This window comes from Aegilops tauschii, chromosome 3 (assembly GCF_002575655.3).
Source record: "Aegilops tauschii subsp. strangulata cultivar AL8/78 chromosome 3, Aet v6.0, whole genome shotgun sequence".
NCBI lineage: Eukaryota > Viridiplantae > Streptophyta > Magnoliopsida > Poales > Poaceae > Aegilops > Aegilops tauschii.
In genome coordinates this window covers 507384469-507393504 of record NC_053037.3, presented here as the reverse complement: position 1 = coordinate 507393504, position 9036 = coordinate 507384469, and the positions used below count along the sequence as shown (strand labels likewise).

Below are 9036 nucleotides of genomic sequence, written 5' to 3'. Positions count from 1 at the left end.
GCAAATTAGTTGAAGTTGGACAAGTAAGACAACATAAAGAGTTATGCTTGGGTATATTTGTATAGAAGTTATATTGTTATGGATCCTCTAACATGTGGTGCTTGCTATTTAGAATCCTTGCTAGCCAAAATATCTGTACTAAGCGGGAATACTGCTTGTGCATCCAAATTCCTTGAACCAAGTTTCTTCCATGAGTGTCCACCATATCTACCTATATGCGGTATTTACCTACCGTTCCAAGTAAATTTGCATGTGCCAAACTCTAAACCTTCAAATAATAATCTGTTTTGTATGCCCGAATCGCTCATGTAGCGACTAGGGGCTGTCAGTATCTTCCATGCTAGGTGGGTTATTCTCACGATGAGTGGACTCCGCTCATCATTCATGAGAAAATGGCTGGTAACTGGGATGCCCAGTCCTATGATCAAAAGATCAAAAACAAAATCGCAAATAATTTAAACAAAACTCCCCCAGGAATGTTGATAGTTGGACGGCACCCGTTGTTTCGGACAAGCCATGGAGTGTGAATGTTGGTGGAGGGGGAGTAAAAACTTTACCTTTCTGCGTGGGAACCGCCTATAATGTATCTAGTATGGAAGATATTGGGAACTCTTGGTCGTTATGTTGACAATGAAAGCATACCTCTCAAAATTATTTTCATCTTTGTTTTAGCTTCGAGCTCTGGCACCTCTGCAAATCCCTACTTCCCTCTGCGAAGGGCCTATCTTTTACTTTTATGCAAGAGTCAGTAGTATTCCTTCTCATTCCAACCTACTCTTTAGTTGGCAAGCATCATGTGGTGGAGAAAGATCTAAGCATATATGGCCATTCAAATATATTTGAGCATGAATTATTACTGTTGACATTACCCTTGAGGTAAAAGGTTGGGAGGCGAAACATTAAGCCCCTATCTTTCTCTATGTTCGATGAATACTATTTGTTCTAAAAATATGCTTTGAGTGGTAGCAATCATGGAAGACTAAATGATAGTTGAGTATGTGAAGTTTGCTGAATCAAAGCTCTTACATAGACCCTTCCTGAAAATAAGATGAATTGCAATTGTTTGATGACTGAGAACATAGTTTGTTAGTTTTCAAGAAAGTTTATGATCTATACTTTAATATGTGAATAGCTTGTTACTTGATCATGAGAAGCTTTATGATATGAGCTACTGCTATGACATATAATGATGCTAGAAAAGGTGATTGAAATTATCATTGATCAAATTTGTGCACTTGCTAGCATTCACACTTCATAAGTTATTTCTTTTATCATTTACCTACTCGAGGACAAGCAGGAATTAAGCTTGGGGATGCTGATACGTCTCCAACGTATCTATAATTTATGAAGTATTCATGCTATTATATTATCCATCTTGGATGTTTAATGGGCTTTACTATGCACTTTTATTTTATTTTTGGGACTAACCTATTAACCCAGAGCCCAGTGCCAGTTTCTGTTTTTTCCCTTGTTTCAGTGTTTCGCAGAAAATGAATATCAAATGGAGTCCAAACGGAATGAAACCTTCGGGAGCGTGATTTTTGGAACGAACGTGATCCAGGAGACTTGGAGTTGAAGTCAGGAAGCTTCGAGGTGGCCACGAGGCAAGGAGGCGCGCCTGCCCCCCTGGGCGCGCCCCCCAACCTCGTGGGCCCCTCGTGGCTCCCCTTACCGACTTCTTTCGCCTATATATATCCATATACCCTAAAAATATAAAAAAGCAGAATAGATCGGGAGTTCCGCCACCGCAAGCCTCTGTAGCCACGAAAAACCAATCGGGACCCTGTTCCGGCACCCTACCGGAGGGGGTATCCCTCACCGGTGGCCATCTTCATCATCCCAGCGCTCTCCATGACGAGGAGGGAGTAGTTCACCCTCGGGGCTGAGGGTATGTACCAGTAGCTATGTGTTTGATCTCTCTCTCGTGTTCTTGAGGTGGTACGATCTTGATGTATCGCGAGCTTTTCTATTATAGTTGGATCTTATGATGTTTCTCCCCCTCTACTCTCTTGTAATGGATTGAGTTTTCCCTTTGAAGTTATCTTATCGGATTGAGTCTTTAAGGATTTGAGAACACTTGATGTATGTCTTGTCGTGCTTATCTGTGGTGACAATGGGATATCACGTGAACCACTTGATGTATGTTTTGGTGATCAACTTGCGGGTTCCGCCCATGAACCTATGCATAGGGGTTGGCACACGTTTTTTTCTTGACTCTCCGGTAGAAACTTTGGGGCACTCTTTGAAGTACTTTGTGTTGGTTTGAATAGATGAATCTGAGATTGTGTGATGCATATCATATAATCATACCCACGGATACTTGAGGTGACATTGGAGTATCTAGGTGACATTAGGGTTTTGGTTGATTTGTGTCTTAAGGTGTTATTCTAGTATGAACTCTATGATAGATCGAACGGAAAGAATAGCTTCATGTTGTTTTACTACGGACTCTAGAATAGATCGATCAGAAAGGATAACTTTGAGGTGGTTTCGTACCCTACCATAATCTCTTCGTTTGTTCTCCGCTATTAGTGACTTTGGAGTGACTCTTTGTTGCATGTTGAGGGATAGTTATATGATCCAATTATGTTATTATTGTTGAGAGAACTTGCACTAGTGAAAGTATGAACCCTAGGCCTTGTTTCAACGCATTGCAATACCGTTTGTGCTCACTTTTATCATTAGTTACCTTGCTGTTTTTATATTTTCATATTACAAAAACCTATATCTACCATCCATATTGCACTTGTATCACCATCTCTTCGCCGAACTAGTGCACCTATACAATTTATCATTGTATTGGGTGTGTTGGGGACACAAGAGACTCTTTGTTATTTGGTTGCAGGGTTGTTTGAGAGAGACCATCTTCATCCTATGACTCCCACGGATTGATAAATCTTAGGTCATTCACTTGAGGGAAATTTGCTACTGTCCTACAAACCTCTGCACTTGGAGGCCCAACAACGTCTACAAGAAGAAGGTTGTGTAGTAGACATCAGCCATCATCATCTTGTTCCTTTAATCTCCATATCCAAAGCACCGTCATGATCTCCATCGTCACCGGCTTGACACCTTGATCTCCATCGTAGCGTCGTTGTCGTCTCGCCAACTATTGCTTCTACGACTATCGCTACCGCATAGTGATAAAGTAAAGCAATTACATGGCGATTGCATTTCATACAATAAAGCGACAACCATAAGGCTCCTGCCAGTTGCCGATAACTTTTGCAAAACATGATAATCTCATACAACAATTTATATCTCATCACGTCTTGACCATATCACATCACAACATGCCCTGCAAAAACAAGTTAGACGTCCTCTACTTTGTTGTTGCAAGTTTTACGTTGCTGCTACGGGCTTCTAACAAGAACCGTTTTTACCTACACATCAAAACCACAACGAGTTTTGGTCAAGTGTGTTGTTTTAACCTTCAACAAGGACCGGCCGTAGTCAAATTCGATTCAACTAAAGTTGGAGAAACAGACACCCGCCAGCCACCTATGTGCAAAGCACGTCGGTAGAACCGGTCTCATGAACGTGGTCATGTAATGTTGGTCTGGGCCGCTTCATCCAACAATACCGCCGAATCAAAAGAAGACGTTGGTGGTAAGCTGTATGACTATTATCACCCACAACTCTTTGTGTTCTACTCGTGCATATCATCTACGCATAGACCTGGCTCTGATGCCACTATTGGGGAACGTAGAATGCAATTTCAAAAACTTTCCTACGATCACGCAAGATCTATCTAGGAGATGCATAGCAACGAGAGGGGGATAGTGTGTCCATGTACCCTCATAGACCGAAAGAGGAAGCGTTAGTTTAACGCCGTTGATGTAGTCGAACGTCTTCACGATCCAACCGATCTTAGTACCGAACGTACGGCACCTCCGTGTTCAGCACACGTTCAGCTCGATGACGTTCCTCGAACTCTTGATCCAGCAGAGAGTCGAGGGAGAGTTCCGTCAGCACGATGGCGTGGTGACGGTGATGGTGATGTGATCCCGTAGGGCTTCGTCAAAGCACTACGACGCTATGACCGGAGGAGTAAACTATGGAGGGGGCACCGCACACGGCTAAGAGAACAATTGATGTGCCTTTGGGGGTGCCCCCGCCCCCGTATATAAAGGAGGGGAGGGGAGGCTGGCCGGCCCTAGGGGGCGCGCCAAGTGGGGGGAGTCCCACTAGAACTCCTCGTCCTAGTCGGGTCCCCCCTTTCCTTCCAATGGAGAGGGGAAAGGGGAAAGAGGGGGAGAGGGAGAAGGAAAGGGGGGCCGCACCCCCCACCCCTTGTCCAATTCGGATTGGCTTGGGGGGGGGCACCTCCTGTGGCCTGCCTCCTCCTCTCCACTATGGCCCATGAGGCCCATTAACTTTCCCAGGGGGTTCCGGTAACCTCCTGATACTCCAAAAAATCTCCGAACCTCTTCGGAACCATTCCAGTGTCCGTAGATAACCTTCCAATATACGAATCTTTACCTCTCGACCATTTCGAGACTCCTCGTCATGTCCGTGATCTCATCTGGGACTTTGAACAAACTCCGCTCACCAAAACACATAACTCATAATACAAATCGTCATCGAACGTTAAGCGTGCGAACCCTACGGGTTCGAGAACTATGTAGACATGACCGAGACACATCTCCGGTCTATAACCAACAGCGGAACCTGGATGCTCATATTGGTTCCTACATATCCTACGAAGATCTTTATCGGTCAAACCGCAATAACAACATACGTTATTCCCTTTGTCATCGGTATGTTACTTGCCCGAGATTCGGTCGTCAGTATCATCATACCTAGTTCAATCTCGTTACCGGCAAGTCTTTTTACTCGTTCCATAATGCATCATCCCGTAACTAACTCATTAGTCACATTGCTTGCAAGGCTTATAGTGATGTTGCATTACCGAGAGGGCCCAGAGATACCTCTCCGATACTCGGAGTGACAAAACATAATCTCGATCTATGCCAACCCAACAAACACCTTCGGAGACACCTGTAGAGCATCTTTATAATCACCCAGTTACGTTGTGACGTTTGATAGTACACAAGGTGTTCCTCCGGTATTCGGGAGTTGCATAATCTCATAGTCAGAGGAATATGTATAAGTCATGAAGAAAGCAATAACAATAAAACTTAATGATCATTATGCTAAGCTAACAGATGGGTCTTGTCCATCACATCATTATCTATGATGTGATCCCGTTCATCAAATGACAACACATGTCTATGGTCAGGAAACTTACCCATTTTTTATTAACGAGCTAGTCAAGTAGAGGCATACTAGGGACACTCTGTTTTGTCTATGTATTCACACATGTACTAAGTTTCCGGTTAATACAATTTTAGCATAAATAATAAACATTTATCATGATATAAGGAAATATAAATAATAACTTTATTATTGTCGGCGTATTTCCTCCACTTGCCGCCTCTCCGCCTGCTCCGTCGCCTCGCCACGTGCCGGCCGCCTCCTCCCCCTCGTCTCGCCGCTTCTCTTCCTTCGCACCAGGAGATCCAGAGGGAAGGATCCCCTTTTCTGCAAAGCCCGCGACTTCCCGGCTCCGGCGGCCGCGCTCATGTCCTGGAGGGAGTTGGGGCTCGATCTGGAGGCATGGAAGATCCTCGAGCTCCTCAACCACCAGTTCCTCCTCCAGACCCCGAGCGGCTGCTGCGGAAGTTGACGGCGTGGGGAAGACGACCACGGCATGGGGAAGACGAAGACTTGCTCCAGCCACATGCCACTGCCCCGTGCTCGTCTTGCCGCTGCCATTTCCCTCCTCGAGCTGGCGGATTGATGATGGAGGACCCGCCCTCTTCGCTCCACCGACGCCGTCGCTGCCGCTTCTACTTCTGCTTCTGCTGCCCGCTCGCCCACGGTAGCGCATGTCTGTCTTCTAGCTGCTGATTTCTTTCTGGTGAAGCAAGCAACTGAGCTGGTTTTGTTCTTGTCCTCTTGGACTGTGCAGCGATTGGAGGAGGACTTGGTGCAGAGGAATGGAGTACGAGTATGGATCCTGCTTCCATTGATCTCAGGTGAGCTTGCTAGACGAGTACAGATGCGCCCTTGATGATTTTAAAACTATTGTTAGCCATGGAATTCGAGAGAGCAACCACACATTGAAACAACATTGGGCATACAGTATGCTTTGATCTCCAATGTTCAACTACTGTTAGCTTGAGATGAACATACAGTATGCTTGACTGTATAACTGTAAATTTGCCTAAACATATGCTTGAGATGAACATGCCACTATCCAGTAAGATAAGATAAAACCATGACAGTTTTGACTAGGAAGCATGACAATCTCAAACTAATTGAGTAAGAATTCAGTAAACTTGTGTGTCTAGGAATCAAAACCTGAACATCAACTTGACAGATCAAAAGTTCAAAACCTGACAGATCAAAAGTAATTGAGTAAAAATTGAGTAAACTTGACAGATCAAAACCTGACAGAAATCGACAGGTTTTGGAAGAAAATGACAGGTTCTGAACACCAACTTGACTGAATGATACAGTTAATTCTGATTGTTAATAGCAGAATAATACAGTTAACAGGAAAGTAATGGAGTGAGAAATCTTACTGTAAATTCAGTTACTGTAGTTACCGAAACTTCAAAAGTTAACTGAAATTTTTGCCCTCTTGGATTCAGCTACTGAACATGATCACCATAACATTATCATATTCTGATTGTACTTGTGTTCAAAAGTTAACTGAATTTTTTTGTGAAGTTTTAAACAAAATGATTACTATTGCATCTAGGAATCATTGTTCTGCTGCTATATGTAGTGGTGCTGCTATATGATCATGATGGAATATGCATTTACATAGACTGGCTGATGGCTCAACATATTCTTGACTTTGTTACATATCTTACTGATTCTTCTTGACAGTGTAAATTCAAACAACAACAGTAACAATTAACTGAACTTCTTTTGAGTGCATTTATCACTCCAGAAAACTTTCAACAAAACATTCTTGCTGAAAGTTAATTGTGATCCTTTCCCCTGTAGTTGGGCTAGTTACAGGTTACACATAGGCTCGTCATCCAGTTGGAGTTGAGCTGCTAGATGCAAAATAGACTTTTGATAGCTCTGATTTATGTTAGCCAAATGAGGTACTGTTAATTTCGGATTCACCCAAGGATGGTACTAGCATGGTTTTGCATCAGAATGGCTTTGCATCAGAGCATCCGAATAATTACAAGAGTTACACTGCATGATTTTGCATCAGAGCAAATGATTTTACATCATTCTGAAATTCAATTTGAATCAAAGCATCAGAATGATTTGGCATCAGAGCATCAGACTAAGTGTTCAGAATTTTCCAGCAAACTTTACTCAATTTGAATTTTAATTTCACTTTCAAGTTCAGTACATATCTCTGCATTGTCTGTTTGTACACTTAGCTACAGTCAATGCTCAAGGCTACAGTCTCTGCATTTATCTGTTTGTACACTGAATCAAATTAGATACAGTCTCTGCATTTGTCTGTTTGTACACTGAATCAAGTTACCATCAAATTTCTCTTACTCCATCAAATTACTCTTGGCTGTAGCTCTCAGACAAAATTAAGCGAATCAGAATTACTCTTGCAAATAAATTTCTCAGACAAGATTAAGCGAATCAGGATCAAGTAATGCTCTAACAGTTTGCATCAGGTTGTGCTTCTTCCTGGGTGTACACTGATTATTCCGGATCCACTCGATTCAGTGCTCAAATGATCTGAGTTTAACGAGCATCAATTAAACACACTGCTCAATTTCCTGATCCATTGCCCAACTGCAGAGGCGGCAGAGGAGGCGGGAGGAAGTCATGGAGTAGTACCAGCAGAGGCAGAAGAGGTGGCGGGAAGAAGTCGAGGCCAATCGATTAGAAGTAGAGGCAGCAACAGAGGTGGGAGGCGGCACTTGTCCTGCGAGCAGGTGGGTGGCGGCGGCCAAAGGAAGCGCACTCATGGAGGAAGCGCACCAGCGGCTCGGGGCGCGACTCCTGTACATCGTATTTTCAACGGGTGGCATCACCTGTGCCGCTCGGAGGAGAGATGGAGGCCGGCGCCGGCATAGGAGATGGAGGCCGGCGGTGGGGGCTCCGGCGAGGCGGCGGAGGCCGTACACGTTATGCAGGGGTGATGCAGGTGAGCGGCGGCGGCGCAGGTGGGTGGAGGTGGTAGTCCTGCGAGCTGGGCCGGCGGTAGCGCGCGAGGCCTGACGGCGGCTCCGCTTGGGGAAGCTTTCGACGGTGCCGACACGGAAGAAGGAAGGTGGAAGCGGGGTGATTTGCACGAGAATTAAATCTCTGAGGTTTTTTTTTTTGCAAAAACAAAGTTGAACTACGGCCGGACAACTTTTTTTGGACGGAGGGAGTAGGAATTACACTGTAATTTCTTGGATTTGTATCCAGAACATTGTACCTGTAATGATTTCGAGTATGAATAGAGTTACATGTGTTTCTCAGAAAGAACGTTAGTGAGGCATAATGCACTTTTTTAGGCGTGGCGTCGTGCATTTTGACCCATACAAAGTTTCTTTGCTACTTTGTAGTAAGCCACACATGTACTTACTTTGTTTTTTTAGTGTAATAGAACTTTAGTCATCAAATGATCGATAGATCATTTATTAGCAAAGATGAAATAAAGTCCAGGAAAGAAGAATCCAAATAGGAAGAAGATCTAGAATTAAGAGAAGTATTAGCTAAACAATTTTCCACCTCATTTAAGCTTCCTAATAGCAGCGTTGATGATCAATCTAACTAAATCATCGGCTAACTGTTTGCACTCCGTTATCACAAGCCCTATCAGGGCCAAAGTTATCTTTCTCCTTTTGCATGGTTCAAGCAACCTGACTCAATAATCACCTTGTTGCAGCCAATATTCAAAGCCAACTCAAACCATTTCGATTAGCAATTATTTCAGCTGAGCCCATGCTACTCACATGGGGTAAGAACTAGGTCGCAGCCGGAATGAAATTCCCATATTCATCTCACGCCAATGCTCCAGTAGCACCTGAAAAGGTTTCCTCGGATAAAGAA

General features: G+C 43.9%; 1 protein-coding gene across 1 annotated transcript; it reads left to right on the top strand.

The window, feature by feature from the left end:
- Positions 1–5416: 5416 nt before the first annotated feature.
- Positions 5417–8495, top strand: LOC109756227 (uncharacterized). Its single transcript, XM_020315081.4, has 3 exons — positions 5417–5884; positions 5975–6041; positions 7795–8495. Exons 1-3 carry the CDS (start codon positions 5620–5622, stop codon positions 7880–7882), a joined length of 420 nt encoding a protein of 139 aa, XP_020170670.1. The 5' UTR covers positions 5417–5619; the 3' UTR covers positions 7883–8495.
- The last annotated feature ends 541 nt before the right edge of the window (positions 8496–9036 follow it).

What these genes read in the sequence shown, in the direction of transcription:
- LOC109756227 (XM_020315081.4), top strand. Translation starts at nt 5,620, where the DNA reads ATGGAAGATCCTCGAGCTCCTCAACCACCAGTTCCTCCTCCAGACCCC. An exon ending in CTGCTGCCCGCTCGCCCACG is followed by an intron (nt 5,885 to 5,974) that starts GTAGCGCATGTC and finishes TGGACTGTGCAG; the next exon opens with CGATTGGAGGAGGACTTGGT. An exon ending in CCTGCTTCCATTGATCTCAG is followed by an intron (nt 6,042 to 7,794) that starts GTGAGCTTGCTA and finishes GCCCAACTGCAG; the next exon opens with AGGCGGCAGAGGAGGCGGGA.